This window comes from Passer domesticus, chromosome 11 (genome assembly GCF_036417665.1).
Source record: "Passer domesticus isolate bPasDom1 chromosome 11, bPasDom1.hap1, whole genome shotgun sequence".
In the NCBI taxonomy this organism is placed as follows: domain Eukaryota; kingdom Metazoa; phylum Chordata; class Aves; order Passeriformes; family Passeridae; genus Passer; species Passer domesticus.
In genome coordinates, this window is record NC_087484.1 from 31917183 (window position 1) to 31939742 (window position 22560).

Genomic DNA, 22560 nt, shown 5'->3' on the forward strand with positions numbered 1-22560 from the left:
CAGAGCCTGACACGGGGAAGGGGACTGGGGCCATGGGGACAGGGGGACAGGGAGACAGGGATCCCCTGACAGTGTTCCTGTGTCCCCCAAGGCCAGAGCCTGGGCCAGGGCTCCTTTACCCGGTTACAAATGAGGGCTTGAGAATGCTGAAAAAATCTCCAGCAAGGGATCAGCAAAAACCCGATTTAATATTAAGCAAGAGCACCACAAAGTTCCTTGGCAAGAGTCCCTCTTGACTGGACACTTCAGGCACAGCAAGGAAACAAAGCAACAACAAAACCAAACCAAATCCAGGCAATCAAACCAGAAATGAACCCAGAACTGTCCCTGTGTGTGTGTGTATGACAAAAGGGCAGTGAGGACAAGCATAAAAAAATACAGCCTAAAAGCTTAACACAGCTCAATCTTAACGGGACTTGACTTACACCTTAACCTTAACTGATACCTTCAACTTCACAATTTAGCAAAAGAACAGCACTTAACAGTATTTAACCTACTTTATAACCTATGACTTTGAAATTTAACATGGGAATTACATTTAACAATATTTAACTCATTAATTATAGTAAACATAACAACAAAAGTATAACTCTTAGCAGCATATAACTTCACTTAGACCTTGTGATTTAACCTCACCTACATGCCTGACTGACTCAGCTATCCAAGGCACTTCAACCCCTCAGAGAGCAGCATTTCTGCCACATTTCCCCAGCACAGGCACTCCTCTGTGCACACAGACACAAAGAGTCAGTGCAAGGCACCTGAGAGAAATTCCCCTGAGGGCAGGAAATGCTCCCTGTGGATGCTTTGGCATCTCCCCAGTGGGTGAAGGGTTGAGCCTGGAGGAGTGGGGGGATCGGCCCAGCTCCCTCGTTGTTCAGGATCCTCGAGTGCAGCAAACGGGAAAGTTCCTGGCTGGGAGAGGCCCCACTCAGAGGGAGTCACTGGCCCAGGAGAGCTCCAAGGGGCTCCTTTTGCAGCGCTGTTTGTAGGGCCCCAAGAGAGGGACTTCAGTCACAGCAATGGTTCATCCTGGCCACACTTGGCATCAACAGCTTTCTTTGGCAGTGTGAGAACAGGGATGTTGTGCCACCGAGGGAACAAAACCAGTTCCCAGGACTGCTCCTCCAGAAACCAGGAGCTGTTTGGGCAGCAGCAGTGCCTGGAGCAGACAGTGTTTGTGCTGAGCTGCAGAGGAGCTGAGCCCAGGGGCTGTTGGCCAAGGCTGAGGCCCAAGGAGCATTTCTGAGCTGGCAGGGCGGCCTGAGAAGGGGAGGGGGGAATGCAGCAGCACAGGGCACATGGAACCAAGGGACCATGGTGACACTGTGGGGCCCTGTGACACCAAGGGACCATTGTGACACTGTGGGGCCCTGTGACACCAAGGGACCATTATGAAACTGTGGCTCCATAGAATCATGGAGAGCACTGTGACATTTCTGGGCCTCATGGAACCAAGGGAACAGTACTGACACTGTGTGGCTCCATGGAATGTAGGGATTGTGGTGACACTGAGAGGACCCATCAAACCAGAGGTCCATTGTTACACCACGGGGCCTCATGGAAGTGTGGAGAACATTATGACACTTTGAGGTGTCATGAAACCAAGAGACCATTGTGATACTGAGAGGCTCCATGGAGCCAAAGGTCCATTGCGACATTGCAAGGCCTCATGGATCCATGGAGGCACCATTAAGAGACTTCACAGCCTCGTGGAACCAAAAGGCCATTTTGACACTGTGTGGCACCATGGAACCAAGGAGACCATTGTGACACCAGTAGGACTCATAGACCATGTCCCATTGTGACACTATGAGGGCCCAGGAAATAATCAAAGCATGGTGACACTGTGAGGCCTTATGGAACCAGTGAGACCATTGTGATCCTGGGGGTCCCCACAGAACCAAGAGGACCATTGTGATACTGTGGGGCCTTGTGAAACCAAGAGGCCTTTGTGGCACTGCTGGGCCACATGGAACCAAAGCTCCAGGGTGACACAGAGGGGACTCACATCATCAGTGGTCCATTGTGTCACTGTGGAGCCAAAGGAGACCATTGTGACACTGTAAACCCCCAGGATTCAAAGGTTCATTGTGACACATCCGGGCTCATGGAACAGAGAAGTCATGTGACATTGTGGGGCCTGGGGAACCACAGAGACCATTGTGATACTACAAGGCCTCATGGAAACATTGGGACCATTGTGACACTGCGGGCCCTTCTGGAACCAAGGGGCCATTGTGACACTATGGGACCCTATTGAACCAAGGTGCCATCGAGGCATTTCAGGGCCCCATAAAACCAAGGAAACACAGAACAGGTCTGGCTGGTTTGGCCTCTCATGGACTGCCTTACTGGTCCAACAGACCTTGGCATTTTGAGGGTCTCTTCTCATCTGCTGCTGAAACACTGGGGCTCTGTGCTTTACTTCCAAATGGAAAAGAACTGTCCTTCTCCTCCAGGCACCCATGCCCAGAATTGAGATTTCACCTCCAAATTTCCTTACATCCTGGGATTGCTCCTGGAGGAATATTGCCAGGACAAGTCTGGCTGACAGCGGTTTCACAAGGGTCACTTCCCAACTGTCCCCAAAACACTGGGGAAGGCTCCATGCTTTCCTTCCTATGGGAAAAAGCTGTCCTGCTTCTCCAGGCACCCATGGCTGAGACTGGGCTTCCACCTCCAAAACTCCCTAAATCCAAAGACTCCTCCCAGACAAATCTGCCATTGCTTACAAGTCTAGCTGGCCTTGGCCTAGTGAGGCTCTCACCTGCCTTCCAAACACTGGGGCTCTGTGCTTTCCTTCCTATGGAAAAGAACTGTCCTTCTTGGCCAGGTGTTCACAGCCAGAATTGGGATTTCACCTCCAACATTGCCTATTGTGAGAGACTGGAGGAGATTGTTGGCTGGAAACATTTCATGTGTGCTGAAGGAAGGGGCAGGTCCAGCCTTGCCCTGCCCTTGAACCCCAGCATTGCCCTGCCCTGCAACCCCAATCCCTCCAGAGCCTCTATCCCAGCCCAGCAGTGGCTGCCAGTCCCTGGCACAGCACAGGCAATGCTCCACAGCCACCTCTGGAGCCCCCCAGCCCAGCTCCTGAGTGACCGAATGAGCCCCAGTCCCACCTGGGGGAAGGGCCCAGGAAGACTAAGGGGAATATAAGGCTGACCACAATGCAAGCACACATCTTGACCCTACCTCCTCTTGGAATTTCCATCTGAACACTGCTGGAATCCAGGAGGTTGTAGCTCTGTGTGTGCTTCTCTGAATCTATTTTTTTGTTACTGTTGTTTATTATTATCTCTCAATTGCTCCCAGTGAATTCTACCTGGATATTTTCAATAAGTTTTCCAGAGTTTGACCAATGCAGAGTTCCAGTGGGGATGTTTCAGAGGCTCTTCCTTCTGTTCACACAATCCTGAAATCAGATAGTCCAATGCTCTTGGTGCAACCAAATATCCATTGTCTTTCCTCAGGAATGGACTGTGGGATCTTGGCTCAGAAAAAGTCATTAGTATTGTTGATGAATTCAGTCCTTAAGCTGTTACAGTGCAACAAGTTCACTGAACTATTATCTTTGTTGTATTCATGTAACAGTGTCTAAAGTCATAGTCTTGGCTGAAATATCAACCCTGACATAAGTTTCTGTTGCAAAGACCCACAGATGTTAATTTGTTTACCTGTTCTAAATAATAGAAATTCTTTCAGTTCTAGGCTGTGAATAAAACAAGTCTTGAAAAACAGTTACTGAACGTGGTTTTAATTATTATTATTTAGGGTCAGGTTATCCTCCAACAAGGGCTTAAGCTGAACTAACCTTCTCTACCGACAGTAACTCAAGCAATTTGAATAATTGCATAGATGCTTTTCACAATCACCCACTCCAAGATGAAAAGGTTCAGCCTTCTCTGCGTGATGTCTGTATCAGCCATCTGACACAGAAAGGAGCCTCTCTGAATCACACAGGATCAATCTGAGTGTGCTGCCCTTGCAGCAAATGGGAGCTTTGGATCAGAATGGCCATACTATGCCAAATTGAGAAAAACCCCAAACTCTCTGTGTGTGCTGAGTGTGCTGGGTAGAAAAGGTGGATGTTCAGTGGTAGCTGCTGCTAAAGCAAAGGTTCTCTTCATTGCTTCTGCTGACCTCTCATATGGCACCTACCCCCTACAAGAAAACTGTGTCAATTAGCCCATTTAACCATCTGAATGGCAGCCTTGGAACTCCAGATCTGTCTCTGTTTAAATACCCCTGCCAGGCAGAAGAGCAGAAACCTATGTTTGCTCTCACTTCCCTTTGTAATTTGGTCTCCTTTTTTTGTGCTCTTACGATGGTACAGGCTATCCCACAATCCGTAATGGGCAGGGAGAATAGAAGTTAATATTTTCACAATAAACCCTTTTCTCCCATTCTTTTAAAGAAGCCTGCATAGTTGAATGGAGTCACTTTCTTGGCTGGTAGTAATGGATTCAAATGGTGAGGAGTATGGAATGAGCTGCCGAACTCTGTACATCACTGCAGATTTGTCTTTGGGAGCCAGTTGGCTGGCAAACTAACCCTGTCACATAATTATTGACTGAAAATATCCAATCAAGTAGAGATCATTCTCAGGAATGTGATGTCCCAGCATCTTCTCAACATCAAAGATGAGTGTGGGTCCCAGGATTCAATGACTCCAGGATTCCACTAACCTAGCACTCTGGGATTCCATGGCTCTATGACCCCATGGATGGATTTGAGGACTGTCTCCAAGGCAAGGAGGGAATGTTGGTGCCAGCGGGAGGGGCTGCAGTGCAGGGGCACCAACAGCTGAGAGGCAACTGCTACTGCTACTGCTGCTTGTGGGGGTGCTGCTGGCAGTGGCAGTGTCCTGGTGCGGCTGAGCATTGCCATCTGCAGCCTGCGAGCTCCTGGGAGCTCAGGGCAGAGCCCACTGACCCAGTTTGACACTGCAGTTGAGGAGGACACGGAGAACGGAAAGTGTGCCCATGGAGTGGTTCAGAGCTGTGGGAAGGAGGAGGGAGTGAGGATGAATCCCCTGCCCAAGGCTGCCAAGGAAAGGGCTTTGGGAGGGAAAGGAAGCCTTGACCTGACACTAAGCCCTTCAAGGGCCCAGTTGCCCACGTTGAGCAGGATTTCATCAGGCTTTGTCTCAAGACAGTGGCAGGGTCAGAAGTGGTGGGAGCAGCTGGAAAGCAGGGCCGTGTATTCCCTCTCTCCAGCCCATTTGGGAACATCTGGGCAAGGTCTCCATTGTCTGCCTGCAGCCAGCTTGGGGGGCCCTTCCTCTCCTCCTCCTGCTTGGGGGAGCGGGCTTGGTTTCCTCTGTCATCTGCAATGCTGAGCTTCTCTCTCCTCAAACCTGGCTGTTCAGCATTTGTGTCCCTGTGTCTCATACCTTCCTCCCCTTCCTCCTCACCACGAGCTCATGGAGCCTCTCTGGGCAGCTGGACTTGGAACTTGCAGCAGCAGGCGTGCCCTGAGGAGCACCTCTGGCCTCCAACCTTTCTGCAGGGCTACCCAGAGCTTTCCTCCCAGTGGAGAGCCTCTTTCCTTTCTCTTCCCAAGGCAATACAGTCTGGAACTTGGCTCTTTCCTCCTTTCTTTCTCTTTCAAGGAAGGATCAGCCATGGCTGAAGGAATCTTCCTTAGGTAACTGGTGCTGATGGCCATTGTCAGCATCAATCAGCCCTCTGGAAAGAATGGAATTCCTCCCGAGGGAGACAAAGAAATTGTCCAGAGGATGAAGGAGCGGGAGGTGATCTGATCCTTCGGCAGCACCAGCTGCACCTGGAGAAGGAAATGGCAGACCTGGAAGCCAGGCAGGAGTCTCTGGCATGGCCTCTGTGGGAACTGGAGAGAAAGATCCAATGGCACACATGCACAGTGATTTGCTTGGTTGTCTCTGCCATGTTCATGATCTGGAGGCAGTGTAGGAATGGAGGGGAGAACAGAGAAGAAGAAACTGGCCCAGGGCTCCTGGGGAAAGCCTGGAAAGGAGTGGCCTTCCTGACAAAGCCCTTTGTGCTGCTCAGGGCAATTTGCATCTCAATGGACAGAACTGGACAATATCTTCCGGTATTTGCAGATAGACTTGTTGAATTACCTCTTAAATTACGTCATTCCAGTAAGAAAAACTTGGTGCTTGAAATTCCTTAAGTTCCTTAGGTTAAGAATTTCTTTATTTCTCTGTATTGGTTGTTAAATATACTGTACTGATTGCTATGATCTCTATATTGATTGTTAGAAATTCTCCATATTGTTAGAAATACTCTGTACTGATTGTTAGAAATACTTTGTATTGATTGCTGTAATCTCTGTATTGATTGTTAGAAATACTCTCTGTATTGACTGTTAGAAGTACTCTCTGTATTGATTGTTAGAAACAATCTCTGTTTTCAATGTTATAAATACTAGACTTCCATTAATAAGATAAGATTTAGGCAAAGGAATAAACTTTTCAGAATTGTTTGTTTGCAACCAGATGACTTCCTGTTATCTTTAGCCTCTGGCATTCTCCTTGCACAGTGTGTTCCCCTTACAGGCTGAAATACAAACAGCACAGAAGTAGAGACCCTGTGTGCAAAACACAACTAAGGGTGTGTGCTCCTCTAAATGGACAGACATTCATGGGAGGATGTTTCAGGAAGAGGCTGTGGACATTGTGGCTGGAAAGCAGGGAAGGAACAGTTTAGCATGAGCTTTCCTTCAGCAAGAGGGGAGGCACGCAGAGGAGTTTGTTTCAAGTGAAGTCTGACGCTGTCATCCAGTGCTGGCAAGAAGGGTAGAGCAGAGAAGCTGAGCAAAGGGCCTCAGTGTGTTTAGTGCTGATGTTTGGACTTCAATGATGAGGACAAAACCTTCCTAAACAGAACATTAAATCCCAAACCCATAGAACACTGAACAGGTGCATCATTGCACTCGTGAGTCAGGCAGGGATGGGGTGCGACTTCTTTTGTTGCTGAGTAGCGAGTTGATTAAAAGAGGCTTCAAACAAGCGTGGCAAACAGGTGTGGCATGGCTCAGAGGGTGTGGCATGTCAGTGTGTGAGCAAACAAGGATGTGGCATGGCTCTGAGAGTGTGGCATGTCAGTGTGTGAGCAAACAGGGGTGTGGCACGGCTCTGAGAGTGTGGCACAGCAGTGTGTGGGCAAACAGGAGTGTGGCACAGCTCTGAGAGTGTGGCACGGCAGTGTGTGGGCAAACGGGCATGGCACATCTCTGAGAGTGTGGCACAGCAGTTTGTGGGCAAATGGGTGTGGCACGGCTCTGAGAGCGTGGCACGGCAGCTTGCGAGGCAGCTCATGCATGCAGGGCAAGCAGGCAGTGTAGCATCCCATGAACTCTCCCATTTCAGCCAATTCCGAAGTCCTCGGCCCTGGCAATGGCAGTAACTACTTACCATAGAGGTGGTCCTGCTGGGGGAAAAGACAGATTCCCCATTGGACTTCTGTCTCACGGATTCCTGGTTTCTCCTTGCCCTGTCCCCTCATTGGTTGGATACCCCTGGCTGTGCCCTTTCCCCTGGAGACCAAACCCCTCTGCTCTGCCCTTAGCTCCACCCTCCACCCCTTCCCCTTCTTAAGCTGCCTGCTCCACGTGGTTGTTCTCTTTTCATCTGGGTTCCTTGTAGCCACATGTGATACTCTGCTGGAATAAAACCTTGCAAAAAGAGCCTTTCAAGCCTCTATTGCTGAGCCAGCTGTGGTGAGTGTTGAGTGGGGGCTTGACTGTATTGCCTGAATGTTAATTCAACCTGCTTTTCTACAGCAGAGGTTTGTTGGGAGCAGATAGTAGGCAGCAGCACCCACCATTCTAACAACTGCATTTTTAAGGCAGGGTTGCACGTTTTCTTGCTAGTAAGTTTTACTGTGTGTTGTTTGCAGTGTTTCTGTTGGTTGGTTGGTTTTGGGATTTCTGGTAGTAATGGTTTTTATGTGATCGAAAACTGCAGTTAGTAAAAGTGTATGTAACCAGATGGAGCCCTCCAAAAAGGATCCATCTCTCCAAACCCATTCCTGTGTGGAGTGTTTGAGCTTGTCAGTTGTTTCAGGGGGTGTTGGAAGAAATCTGCCTGTGGTGTGAAGATGTGAACAATCTCCTTTCATTGGTCACTGAGCTTAGAGAGGAAGTTGAAAGACTAAGGGAGTATCAGGAAAAGGGAAAGGGAAATAGATTGGTGGAGTTCGGCCCTTCCATCCTTAAGGGAGGCCCACCAAAGACCAAAGGACTCCTATGCCTCCCACTGTATAGAAGAATGCTTGGTAGATGAAGGGGAGTGGAAATGGGTCCCTGCTCGGGGAAGTATTAATAAAAACTCCTCCTGATCCCCATCCGTTAGTCAGGTGCCACTTCAGAACATGTATGAACCCCTGGATCTAGAGAGTCAGACTTAAAAGAAAATTATCTGCCTCCCAATTATGATTCATCTGTGAGAAGGATCACCACTTTTAATATCAAAAAGAGAAGAAGAGTAGTCGTAGTGGGTGACTCCCTCCTGATGAGAGCAGAGGGCCCCATATATCGACCAGACCCACCCCACAGAGAGGTCTGCTGCCTCCCTGGGGCCCGGGTACAGGATATCACTGAGAGACTGCCTGGGCTGATTCAGCCCTCTGATTATTACCATTGTTGACACTCCAGGCTGGCAGTGATGAGATTGAAAAGAGGAGTGTCAGGACAATTAAAAGGGACTTTAGGGCACTGGAACAAGTGGTTGATAGGACAGGGGCACAGGCAGTCTTTTCCTCAGTCCCTTTGGTGGCTAAGAAGAACAGTGAAAGGAATAGGAGAGCTCAAATTATTAACAAGTGGCTTAAGGGTCGGTGTTACCAACAGAATTTTGGATTCTTTAATCATGCGGCAACTTTTATGGCAGCTGGTCTGCTTGGAGCAGATAGGCTCCATCCTTCTGTTAAGGGCAGAAGAATTTTAGCTCGTGAACTGGCAGAACTTGTTGAGAGAGCTTTAAAATAGGATTGAAGGGGGAAGGGGATGCTGTTGGGCTGTCTGGAAGCAGGCCCAAGGGTGGTAAGCCTCAGTTAGGGGTGAAATCAGCAGCCCAGCTGAGGTGCATGGATACCAGTGCATGCAGCATGGGTAACAAACAGGAAGAGCTGGAGGCCATGGTCCAACAGCAGAGCTATGATGTAATTGCCATCACAAAAACAAGGTGGGATGACTCACATGGCTGGAGTGCTGCACTGGATGGCTACAAGCTCTTTAGGAGAGATGGGAAAGGGAGAAGAGGTGGAGGGGTGCCCCTTTATGTTAGGGAGGCTTTGGACACCACAGGTATTGAAACTAATGATGATGAAGATGAATGCCTTTGGGTGAGAATTAGAGGGAAGACCAACAAGGCTGACATCCTACTGGGAGTCTGTTATCGTCCACCCTGCCAAGAAGAAGTGGTGGACAACTCATTCTTTAAGCAGCTAGAGAATGTTTCAGGCTCATCAGCCCTTGTTGTTGTAGGTGACTTTAACATCTGCTGGGAACTCAATACAGTAGAAAAAAAGGCAGTCCAGGAAATTTTTAGAGTGTGTGGAGGACAACCTTTTGTCACAGCTGGTGGGTGGGCCCATCAGGGGAGGGACTGTGTTAGATCTTTTTGTTTTCCAATAGAGATGGGCTGGTGGGAGATGTGGTGGTTAAATGCCGCTTGGGGCAGAGTGATCATGAAATTATAAAATTCTTGATATTTGGTGAAATGAGAAGGAATGTCAGTAAGACTCTTACACTGGACTTCCGGAGACTTTGGCTTCTCAGGAGACTTATTCAGAAAGTTCCTTGGGAAGCAGCCCTTAAAAACAAAGGAGTTCGGGCAAGGTGGGCATGCTTCAAAACAGAAATCTTGAGGGCACAGGAACCAACTGAAAGTTTCTCTTCATGGCAAACAGACCATGGTTGAACAGGATACAATTTAATAACAATCACACTCTTCCCTGAGCTATATGCAACGTCCCAGCAGTGTCTGATGAGTCCACCATCCACAAGTGATTTCCATACTAGAATTAATTTCAGAAAAACGTGTTTCTGTGATAGATATAAACACAATTAGGTTCTTGTATCAGGATGCTCCCACCAGGCCCCCGGGTGCAGAGCCTGGCTCTGTGTTCTCCATCACCTCCTCACTGGCACTGCTCTGGGCTGGGATGAGGAGCCCCTCAGCCTTCCCTGCTCTGGGCTGGACAAGCCCAGTTCCCTCAGCCTCTTCCCACAGCACAAGGCTTCCAGCCCCACCTTGGAGGCCCTTCCCTAACCCTGCTCCAGCTGCCAGACATCTTTCCTGCCCTGGGCAACCCAAATCAGGCCACAGTGACCTGGATCATCCATGTCCTTGATGTCCTGGTCACACTGCTCTGGCCCCTTGTCCCCATGTCAGGCTCTGGGGTAGATCCTGTGCAACATCCTTTGCTGGAGGCTGTGGCTCCAGGTGGAGTGGGGGGATACCGGGGGACAGGGACCCTGCTGGGCATGAACAGCATTGGACTTGTTGGGAGAAACTGTGAGGGGGAGCTGGGGTGGAGTGAGCAACCCAGTGACCTCACACAGCCCTCCTGGGATGTCACACAGCCCCGCTGGGATGTCACAGTGCATTCTTAGATGTCACACAGGTGGTCTTTGATGTCACAGCTGACTCTGTGATGTCATAGTCTTCTCTGTGATGTCAGACCTCTGCCCTGTGATGTCACAGCTAGTTCTGTGACGTCACGGAGGCAGTCTATGATGTCATAGTTCTTGATAACCTCACCTAAGGCACTCTGTGATGCCATAGCCCATTCTGTCACCTCATGTTACCAGATGATCAATTGCCTACAGCAGGTGAGCTCACACCTGGAGCTTGTTCTCCAAAACCCCAGGCCTATGGAAACCACACAATGCCCATTGTGTGAGGAGGGGAACTGGAAGTTCACCAGCCTCAGTGTCCTGCCAGCTCAGCCAGGCCCACTGGAACATTGGGGTCCACAACCACCAGGGACCATCAGAGAGACCCCCAGGACAGAAGAACACATGGGTAAAGGGGAGGAGAAGTATGTTAATGATTTTGGGGAAATTATTATCGTATGTGTGTTTAGTCCAGGGCAATCAATGAATATGTGTGCAAAATACAGAATATAAACAGAAACTTTCCTGTACTCAGCATGCACAGCTTTGGGAGAAGCTATGCTCTGTGCATCTGGCTGAATAAAGAATGCTGCTTCTTAGTGCTACAGTGGTGTTAAGGAGTCTTCTGTTTTACCAAATTGTTGGCAACACTCCTACTGCCAAGGGGAGCTCTGTCTCCTGCTGTTCACAAACAGAGAAGGGCTGGTGGCAGATGTGGGGTTGGAGGCTGCCTGGGGCACCGTGACCATGAAATAATCAAGTTTTCAATGTTCTGTGAAAGAAGGAGGGACAGCAACAAAACTTCTGCACTGGAATTAGGAAGGGCAGACTTTGTCCTCTTTAGGATGCTGATTTGGGGAGTACGGAATCAGGTACTGATTTTTTAAGAGAAACAACCCTTAAAACAAAGGGGTCCAGGAAGGAGAGAGACATTTCAAGAAAATAATCTTAAAGGAGTAGGAGCAGCCTGTCCCAGTGTGGCAAAAGTTGAGTTAGTGAGGAAAATGACTGGCCTGGCTACCCATGGAGCTTTTATGGCAACTCAAAGCAAAAAATTACTTAAAACTCAGGAAGTGTCCAAAGATGATGTTAGGTTACAGAAAAAGAAAAGTGGAGAGGTGATGACTCAGTTAGAACTTCATGTGGTCGCTTTTCTATTAAAAAAAAAAACAACAGTTTTTGTAAAAAAACTAAATGGCAAAAGGAGGGATAAGGAGAACCTCTACGTTTTATTGGACGCAGTAGAGAATAAAATAACTAAAGATAAGGAAAAAAACTGAGGTCCTTAACATCTTGTTTATCTCAGTTTTCAATATTAGGACAGATTGTCCTCAGGACAAGTGTTCTCCTGAGTTGGTGGATGAGCACAGGGAGCAGAACAGGCCCCTGGAATCCAGGAGGAAGCAGCTGGGGACCTGCTCAGCCACTCAGGTGCTCACATGTGTATGGGTTCAGATAGGATCGACCCTAGGGCAATGAGGAAGCTGGTGGATGATCTCCCCAAGCTGCTCTCCATCATTTACCATCAGTCCTGGCTCAGCAGGGAGGTCCCAGAGGAGTGGAGGTGCCAATGTGAGCCCATCCCCAAGAAGGGCTGGAAAGAGGATCTGGGGAACTCCAGACCTGTCAGCCTGACCTTGCTGCCTGGCAAGGTTATGGAACAGATCACCTTGAGATCCACCACAGGGCACTCACAGGATGGCCAAGGGATCAGAGCCAGCCAGCATGGATTTCAATATCTGCACCAATGATCTGCATGCGGGGACTGAGTCCAGCATCAGCAAATTTGCAGATGACACCAAGCTGGGTGCGAGTGTGGATGTGATGGAGGGTAGGAGGCCTCTGCAAAGGGACCTGGACAGGCTGGATCCAGGGCCCAAATCCAACAAGGTGAGCTTTAACAAGACTAAGTGCCGGGTCCTGCACTTTGGCCACAACAACCCCTGCAGCGCTACAGGCTGGGGACAGAGTGGCTGGACAGCAGCCAGGCAGAAAGGGACCTGGGGGCACTGATGGACAGCAGGCTGGACATGAGCCAGCAGTGTGCCCAGGTGGCCAAGAAGGCCAATGGCTCCTGGCCTGGATCAGGAATGGTGTGGCCAGCAGGACCAGGGCAGTGATTCTTCCCCAGTTCTCAGCAATGGTGAGTCCACACCTTGAGTGCTGTGTCCAGTTCTGGGCCCCCCAATTTGGGAAGGACATGGAGGGGCTGGAACATGTCCAGAAAATGGCAACCAGGCTGGAGAGGGGTCTCCAGAACGAGTCCTGTGAGGAGTGGCTGAGGGAGCAGGGGTTGTTTATCCTGGAGAAGAGGAGGCTCAGAGAGACAAGGCGGTGTCAGGGCACAGGCTGGACTTGATGATCTCCAAGGCCTTTTCCAACCTTGCTGATTCTGGGATTCTCTGAAACCACCCTTGGAGCAGTTGCAGGATGAGCCCTGGGCCTCCTCTTCAGAAGCTCCAGCAGCCCAGGTGCCTCAGCTTCTCCTGGCAGCCCCAAAGCCCATTCTGTCAGTCCTGCAGAGCCTCTGCAGCTCCTCCTCATTGCCCAGAACAGGGAACCCCACAGGCAGACACTGCAGCCCAGATGTGCCCCCCTGGCCTGTGGTGCCTCTGGCAAGGGAGCAGCACCAGGCACTGCAGGAGCCTGCAGACAATTCCTGCAGCACTTGGAGGATGATCCTGCTACCCAAGGGACGTTCCTGTGGTGCCAAGTCAGGAACTGCAATGGGGAGTGGGGCCAGAGAGGAAAGGGCAAACAGGGATGGGCTGTTTGCAGGGGAGGGAACAGGGCTGGGCAATAGGAAGAAATCTGGATCATGGATGGGTAAAGAAAGCAAAGGTGAAACCAAGGAAATGCTGAGGGCAGTTTGGGGCTGGCTGCCAGGCAGCCCTGGCTCTGAGCAACAGGGTCTGCAGTGGGACAGGAAACTCCCAGCTGATGGGAACAAACTGTCTGACTGACTGCAGAGGCCAGGACAAAGCTGAGTGGTTTCCCTGGTGTCCCCCAGCCCTTGCTGGCCCCAGGGGCTGATGGCATTTGTGCTGCCTCAGGTTCATGTCCCCACAGCAGCAGCATGGGGGTGCTCCTGCCTGCTCTGTGCAATGCAAACAGGGGCTCCTGAGCCAGTGCTGCCGTGGCTGTGCCTGCAAGGATGGGGCACCTCTGTGAGCTGGGGGAGAGGCCAGAGCTGCAGAGGGGGGATGTTGTGGCAGCTCCATGAGGATGCTCTGGGACGCTGCCCTGGGCTGTGCAGTGCACTGGGGATGGATCAGCCCCTGCTCTGCTGCTCCTTCCCGTCTCCCCCAGGGCCCTTGCAGAGCCCCAGCCATGCTGTTTGCCCCCAGCCTGCCCACAGCCACCCTGGGGCTGCTCAGCCTGGGGCTTTTCTGTGCTGAGCATTGGCCTGGCCGTGTTCTTGAGAGAGCCTGGGCAAGGAGCCTGGAGCCCCCAGGGCCTGGCCTGAGGCGTCAGTGCTGCCCCAGCAGTGCCCATGGCCTGTCCCTGCTGCAGCCCCGGCACTGCCACCCCCAGGACTGTGCCCGGCCCCGAGAGCACTCAGGCCCTGCAGCAACACCAGGGCCACCAGGGCAGCGGGGCAGGGCCACGGCAGCAGCACTGGCAACACCAAGTGCTGCTGCTGCTGCTGGGCACAGCTGCTGGGCCAGCACTGATCTGCCCCAGCTCTGCACACAGACATTGCTGCTGCAGCTCCAGAGAAGGCAACAAAAGGGCATCTCTGCAGAAAACTCTGCTGGGAGATTCTTAATTCCTTTAAAGCCACTGAGAGCACAGCTCCTCATTGTCACAGTCAGTGGCCACAGGGAAGATGGAGAGAAACAAAGTCAGAAATGACAGAAACACTGGTCTAGCTTTAGGAAGAATATTAAAAAAAAAAAAAAAAAAGACAGGGAAATCAAAGAACCAAACCAACAGAACTATCAAAGATTAGTTTTGTTACAAGTGATTTGCAGAAATTGGCAATCAGTTTAATGCTTCCTAAGATGTCCAGTCATCAGTCTCCACACTGCGGCCTTGAGCTCCTGGTTCCTCAGGCTGTAGATGAGGGGATTCAGGGCTGGAGGCAACAACGAGTACAGAACTGACACTGCCAGATCCAGGGATGGGGCGGAAATGGAGGAGGGTTTCAGGCAGGGAAATACTGCACTGCTGAGAAATGCATTTCTCCTGCATTTTTCCTTTTCATTTTCTTTCAGTCATCTCCTGAGAGGTCCAGTTTGTTCTGGGGCTTTTCATGAACTGATTGTACACTTGATTTAGATGGAGACTGTAGAATTGATTTCAGATGTAGAAGAATCTGAACTGAACACAGAAACAAACTCCTTCTGTCAGCCCATTTTCATCTTCTAGATCACTTTCAAGATGTCCTTGGGGGTGTTGGAATGATGATCACACAGCTCTCCACTTCTGGCTGCAGGCTCTGGAGATTGTTTCTCTGCATTCAGTCAGGCTTGCATTCCCTAAGAGTTCTTGGTAGCCTGTCATGTTTGCTTAGGGTAGAACAGTAACAATGAAAACATTACCAATGACACAACTGCCCAGCCCACAAGGAAAAGAAAAGAACAAGCTGCAAAATTCTTCAAATATTTGTCCTGCTTTGCTGCAAGTGTTGTGCTGCACACACAGTGTGGAAAGCTGCAGTTGGTGGCACACCTTGTGACAGAAGCTGCACCTCGTTCTCCAGGCAAGGTTCTTGGAAAAAGCATAGAGGACTGAGGAGAAGATTCTGGAAAAACTGAAAGAGCTTTTAAGAAATTAAATGAAAATTGAAACAATTCAAGACGTTTTTCTCTATTTATTTTATGCTCCCCTTTTCCATCTTGCACTAGTTGTCCATCCAATTAATTCCAAAGAGATCTCACTGCTAAGATCCATGAGTTGGCAAGTTTTAGACATTTTAAGATACCATGACCTACACACACTTTGGCTTCCCCTGTTTTTCTTGGAAATCAATGCTGGAGAGGTAAGTGCAGTGCTTGGGTCAGGTACAAATTCTGCATTCAGGGAATGCGCTCTGAGAGTGTTTGACCCTCAGCAGGGACAATGCACAGCAGGGACCAAGGGGAATCCTGAGCCACTGTGCAGGAGTCCAGACTCTGGCTCTTGGCTGAACTCGGCAAAGTTCCCGTGTTTGCAGAGGCTCAGGGGCTGCCCTCGGGGAACGTGGGGCTCGGGGCGGGGGCGACCGGGCAACCGACAAACGGACACGGGGACAAACAGCCCCGGAGCTTCAGTTGCAGCAGCGGCAGCAGCGGCGGCAGCTGCAGCGGCAGCGACAGAAGCAACAGAAGATTCCCTTCTCCTCTCCCTCTCCCGCTGTCCCGCTCCTCTCCCGCTCTCCCTTTCCCGGTCTCCCCTCCTCTCCCCGCCTCCCTCTCCCCGTGCCGGGCTGGGCCATGTCCCCGGCCCGCCCCCGGCCCCGGGCGGGGCTGCCCCGTGCCCGCCCCCGCCCGTCCCGCCGCCGCCTGGCCTCAGCCCGGCTCTGGCCGTGCTGGCGCTGGCGCTGCTGGGCGGGCGTCAATGCCTGGGGCTGGGGCGGCATCGCCGGCTTTTGGCTCCGCCTGGCCCGAGCCCGGCCACGGCCCCGAGCCCGGCCCCGAGCCCGGCCCCGAGCCCGCCCCCGGCGCCGGCTCCTCCCGGGCCCCGCGGAGGACACAGGCGGCGCGGCCGCTGCCGCCGCCTCCGCTGCGGTTGCTCGGCCCCAGCTCCGCCGCTCGGCAGCGCGGCCCCCGGCCCCGAGCCTCCCGTGTCGCGTTCCAAAGAGCGAACGCCGGGGGATGGCCGGGCCGGGGCGGGTGAGGGGCGCTCGGGGGCCGTTGCTGGCCCCGGGCCGAGCGCTGACAGCCGCGTCCCGCCCGCAGGGAAGGCGCAGCAGCGCCTGAAGGAGCGGTACCGGCTGGGCTCGCTGCTGGGGCGCGGCGGATTCGGCAGCGTCTTCGCCGCAACGCGGCTCTCGGACGGCGCCCCGGTGAGCGGCGGGGCCGGCGGCGGGCGGAGGAGGAGGGGGCGGAGGAGGAGGAGCAGGGAGGAGGAGGCGGGCGGAGGATGGGGCTGGGCAGGGTGGACAGCGAGATGAGCCCACTTCTGCACTTGGCTTGCAGGTGGCCATCAAAAGGGTGCCACGGAACCGCATCCATCACTGGGGTGAGCTGGTGAGTGAGCGAGGTGCCGTGCTGGGCAGGGATGAGCCGAGGCCCGGCAGGGTGGAAGCCACCGGGACGCCTCGAGGGAGAGCGGGCGTGGGGCCAGCACAGGACGCAGAGCATCCCGGGCTGGCTGAGGGGTTGCCCAGCCCTGGCACAGCATCAGCCCCCACTGACGGCATTGTGCTCCTCCTGCAGCCCGACGGCACCAGCGCATCCCTGGAGATTGTCCTGCTGGCAAAGGTGTCCAATGGCTTCCCTGGTGTGGTCCAGCTGCTGGAGTGGGTTGAGCTCCCCAACGACATTGTGATGGTGCTGGAGCGCCTGGAGCACTCTCAGGACCTGCAGCATTTCATTCGGGCACGGGGGTTCCTGTCCGAGGAGGTGGCGCTGCAGCTGTTCCACCAGGTGCTGGAGGCTGTCTGGCACGGCACCAGCTGCAGGGTCCTGCACAGAGACATCAAACCAGGGAACATCCTCGTTGACCTGGCCACCGGGCAAGCCAAATTGATTGATTTTGGCTGTGGCACCTACCTGCAAGAGACAGCCTACATTCATTTTGCAGGTGAGCCCACGCAGGGGTGTGATCCCGGTTCTGGTATCTGATGGCCCAGCATCTCATGGCCCAAGCTGGGTGTGGCAGCAGAGATTCTCCCTTTTGCTGCCCTTCATGGCATGGAGTCTTTAGCCGAGTTGGGTTTGAGAAGGGCTGGGTGGGGAGCCATCTTCCAGCCCTGCTGGCAGCCTTTGCCCACCACTCTTCCCAGGGCTGGGGCTGGGGCAGCCAGCCGAACAGAAGCAGCCGTGGGTGGGGGTAGCAGAGATGGGAGGGCCTGGAACCTGTGTCCCAGCCAGTTTGGTGTGCAGGCGAGAAAGGGCTTGGGCTGCTCCACTCACCTGGTTTCTTCTGGGTTCATAATGTATTTTGGGGCAATGCAGGCAGGGAGGATGAAGGCATGGTTTTCCCTCAGCACTAAGTGTGTTTCTGTCATGGTTGGTCTTTCCAGGGCTTCTGCTGCCCTCTTCCAACACCAGTGGCTTCTTTTCCAACCGCAAGTGTTGGAAAGAGGGGCAGTGGGTCACCCTGTGTGCCAGTGGGGCAGTCCCTGCATGCCCAGGGATGCTGGGGCCAGGCTCTGGGAGCAGCAGCAGCCCCCTGATGAACTCCATCTGTATTCCATAGGAACACCATCATACAGCCCCCCAGAATGGACCCGCTTTGGCTGGTACCATGGCGAGCCAGCTACCATCTGGTCCCTGGGCATCGTGCTGCACCAGATGGTCTGCGGGGAGCACCCTTTCAGGAGGGACCAGAACATCAGCTGGGACCATCAGCTCTCGCTGCCACAACGGCTCTCTCCAGGTGGATCCTCATCTCTGGGCACGGGGGGAATGCCAGTGCTGGGAGACAGCAGCGGGCTCAGGAGCATCCCGCTCTGGCAGCTGCTGAGGAGGTGGCACATGTCCGGCTCTCCTGCTCTCCTCCAAAACAGGGAACTGATGGGAAAGTTTAGGCCCAGCTCTGAGCACATCCATCATGGCCTGGTCAGGGAATAGTGGGGCAAAGCCAACAGGAGCCTTCTCCAACTGACCGGCGGTTTCTGGTTTCTCTGCCCAGAGTGCCAAGATCTGATCAGGCGGTGTTTATCCATGCTGGACTTGGAAAGGCCCTCATTAGAAGAGGTGTTCTGTCATCCTTGGATGCAGGATATACATCTGCCCTAGAAGAAGGGAGAGAGCCACAGGCACACTGTGCTGCAGGGCCCCGGTAAGTTACAGCTCCACACCTGCCTTGGCCATCAGAAGCAAAGGAACCCAGCCTGTGTCACTGCACCAGGGTCATGGGATGGGAACACGCAGCCCTTGTGCTGGAGCTGAGCTGCTCTGCCCAGCCCTGGTGGCTGCCATCCAAGCAGGTTTTGCTTGTCCTGGTTCCCTGACAGCTGGGGCCCTGGGCAGAGCTCTGACAGCCTGGTCTGAGCCCAGGGAAGGAGAAAGAGCCTCCAGAGAAGCTGTACCGGGTGGGGCTGCTGCTGCTGGGGACAGTGCAGATGACATCAGGGATGACAGCCTCTTCCTGGCCACTGGTAAGCTGAAGATGATGGACTTCAATTCTGGCACCTTCTTCAAAGCCTGGCTCCACAGTGAATTTACAGATGAGTCCACATGCAGGGGGATGCTCCCAGATTTGGGCATTGCACAGCCTGGCCAAGAACCAAAGGTTCCCCCCTTTGCTGGGGTGGATGCAGCTGATTGTTCAGTCGGCTGCCCAGCTGCTTTTGGCAGGGCTGGGGGAATGGGCTGGGGTGGGTACAAAATGGGAGTGGACTCCCGGCCCTGCCAACAGCCCCCAGCACCCACCATGCCCCGGGCTGGGGCTGGGGCTGGGGCAGCCAGCCCGACACAAACAAACCCCCATGGTGGGAGCAGAGGTGGGACTCCAGAACCTGTGCAGGGGCTGCTTTGCTGTGCAGGCAAGGAAGGGCTTGGGCTGCTCCACTGCCTTTGTTTGCTTTGGGATCATGGTTATTGTGGGGGGCAGTGCAGGGGAAAGGGAGAAAGCCTGGGCTTCCTCACCCATGGCTGTTTTTTTCCCTGGCATGCAGGGGTTGGTGCTTCCTCAAGCCCCTGACAGACATAAGATCTTTTACCTCTTTTCTTGTTTCCCCTTTTTGTCTGTAATCTATTTTCAATAATTTATTGTTTGTTTTTCTAGAGGAAGCGTTCCAGATGGGGTCCAGTCTGGATTGGGAAATGTTGGGACCAGCTGTGGCGTGGATGGGCCGTGCCCTTAGAGAAGGCTGAGGACATCGTTTGGGACCAGCTTTTCTTCCAGCTGTGGATGGCGTGAGGTGGGTCCCCATCTGCTTGGCAAGGTGGGATCAGAGCTTTTGGGAGATGGCAGCGAGCACAGGAGCATCCTGCTCTGGGCAGCTGCTGAGCAGGTGGATGTGCCATGGCTGGCTGCAGGCTGGGCACATGTCCTGCCCTCCTGCCCTGCTCCCAAAGGCAGCACTGATGGGCAGCTCTGGGCACAGCTCTGGGCACAGCCAGCACGGCCTGGGTGCCATGGGCAGCTGGGACAAGGGGACAGGAGCCTTCAGCTGACGAGCAGTTTCTGCTTTCTCTCCTTGCAGCCGGGCTCTGCGGATGCTGAGGCTGCTCTGGGCTCTGCCAGGGCTCTGCTGGAGCTCAGCACCGGGCCGGAATCAACCAAAGAAGAAATGGTGTCACCTGCAGCACAGACTTGCTTGAGCATTTCAGCAACACAGCTCAAGTTTGCAGAGTGTACACCTTCAAGGGAAAACATGACACGTGCCAAAAATTAAAATTGTTCAATACCTTCTGAAATCAAATCAATCTGGGATGACTCCAAATGACATTTTTCACCATGCTCAAGCTGTAGCTCAGCCCTTCTCTGAACAGTTCTCTCCCCCACCTGCCTTTTACTTCTCAACTGCTCCCTCTTTTCCCCCAATGAATTCCTAGCCCATTTCTGTCTCCATCACTCAGTGGCCTTCCTTGTTGCCCCTGACCACAAGGAAGGCCGAGCCCCAGGTTTAGGGACTCATGCTGTCAGTGGCTGAGGAGCAGCAATGTCTCAGAGGTCCAGTGGGATTTTAGTGTCATTCAGAGCCACTCTCCAGCCCTCAGCTCTCCTCACTGCTGAGTTCCCACTCCCTTTTCCTCATCCTTGCAGTAGGACGAGCTCTGTGAATCTCCTGGAGCCTCCCCACTCTTCCCAGCCGATGCACCCACCTCAGTGAGGCTGAAGCTGAAGCTTCTCTGTCTCCTCTGGCACTCCAGTTCAGTCCCCTGTGTCGGGAGCCCCAGCCCCAGAGCACAGCACACAGCAGTGCAGTCCGGGCTGGAGCAGCTGCCCTGCAGCCCTGGCTTGGCTGTTTATGGCAGCTGAATGCTCCCTGTTTCCAGCTGTCCCTGCAGGATGGCCCCAGGGCAGAGCCCAGGCGGGCTCCCACTGCAGCCCCTGGAGCTTGGGGCAGACAGTGCTCCCAGAGCTGAGGTTCATGGGGAGCACCCGGATCTGTGCCTCGCACTCAGTGTTGTCAAGTGTTGTGTTCTCATCTCCTATGGCCTGAGGGGTGCCGGGGTCGGCTGTTACTTGTCTCTGCCCCAGCACGGGAAAAAGTGGTTCTGGGTAGGCCGCGCTCTCGAAGAAGGAGTCTGGACTCTTGCTTTTAGGTCTTCAGTCGAGTTTATTATTTCTTATCTACAAAGATTTTCTGTCTGTCCAGCCGAGGTCTGATCAGCAAGACAGCCAAAGGCACTCTCTCCCGCCCACGAGGCGGTTGTCTCTTTTATAATGAAAACTACGTATTAGATATTTACCTTTAATTCCCAATACTTTCTGCCCTTGTTGGCAAGTGTACTCATTCTATGAACCAATCCACACATGCCAACATCATCCTGAACATGGATGCCAAGGAGAAGAAAGAAGAAGGACAGGGCACGCCCAAATTCCTCCATCTTGGGACTCCTGATCCATGCACAGAATTCTAGACCCCCCTGTACAACACATAAAACCCCCCTGTACAGTGCATTCTAACTTAAGTTCTAACAAGTGAATAACATCCCCTCACCATTCAGACCTGAAATTCTCTCATCTCCTCACCTTCAGGTGTCATTTCTTTAAAAGGATCAAAGTCAAGCCACCAGGTACTTTTGGCAACATTCCAGGGCCTCCGGGCCCCCCAAGGGTTGTCTCGGTAGCTCTGGCATTTGGAGTGATGTACTGAGTTCCCACATCTCCCCCTTCTGTTTGCACCAAAAGCACCCTCTTTGCAACTCGACTCATGACACCCCGCACACACAAAAGAATGCATGGAATTACAATCAAGAGGACTATGAGAATCATCAAAATTTGAAACCCTATCTTTAAAAATTCTTTTCCCAAAGGTGAAAGATCAAAAAACTTTGCTATGTCTTCAATCCAAGATCCAGTGATCTTGCCAAGTTTCTTCACACTCTCCTCTATTTTTTCGATATTTTCATGGATTGACCTGGAATGGTCGGAGAGATTCATACAGCACATTCCTTCAAATTCTTTGCACCCATGGCCGTGAGCGAGCAAAAGATAATCGATTGCTGCTCTGTTTTGCAGAGTTGCCTGTCTTACACTGTTCATGTCTTGCAACATGTCACTCAGTGCAAGAGAGACTGATTGAGCATGCTTGTTCAGCCAACAACCCATACGATCCAATTGAGTCAAAGCAACCCCTGATGCTGCCTGAGGTGAGAAAATTGCTGTTGCAATTCTCCTTGCCTTGCTCCAAGTGTAAACCCTGTCATCACAATTCTCATCGAAATGCTGTAAAGATCTTTTTTCTTTGTTTTTGTTCCCTCTGCATTTTTAAATCTGGTGTTAGCATTGAAATTCTTCCAATGCTGCATGGACCTCCCTTGGCATTCGCAGGAATACCATGCCAAATCCTGTCTCCACAAATCAAAAAGAATCCCCTTGGCAGTTGCACTGGGACTTGGAGTGACCCTTTGTCTGTCACCATGGTGTTGTTGCACCAGGCTGACGCATTTCTGTAGAATTCATGACTGGGAGTGACATCAATAGTTTTGTTTGGCTTTGCTTTACCTGAAATCTCAAATTTCATGCATACATTCATTGTCATGGACCCGAAAATCTCCAATTCCTGAGGTTCGGAAGAAGCCACAGGAAGAGAATGTGTCCAAGCACACCATTCATTCACAGGATCTTTAACAACCTGTGAGATCTCGATTGCAGTGTGTCCTGGAATTGGCCATTCATTCACTG

The 22560-nt window shown here is 52.4% G+C and overlaps 1 protein-coding gene across 1 annotated transcript; it reads left to right on the forward strand.

Annotated features, from left to right (window-relative positions):
* The first annotated feature begins 12306 nt into the window (after positions 1 to 12306).
* On the forward strand, positions 12307 to 20128 carry LOC135278282 (serine/threonine-protein kinase pim-1-like). Its single transcript, XM_064384838.1, has 8 exons — positions 12307 to 12498; positions 16689 to 16781; positions 16971 to 17337; positions 17956 to 18135; positions 18391 to 18540; positions 18716 to 18859; positions 19489 to 19624; positions 19910 to 20128. The coding sequence occupies exons 1-5, from the start codon at positions 12307 to 12309 to the stop codon at positions 18495 to 18497; spliced, it is 939 nt and encodes a 312-aa protein (XP_064240908.1). The 3' UTR covers positions 18498 to 18540; positions 18716 to 18859; positions 19489 to 19624; positions 19910 to 20128.
* Positions 20129 to 22560: the final 2432 nt, after the last annotated feature.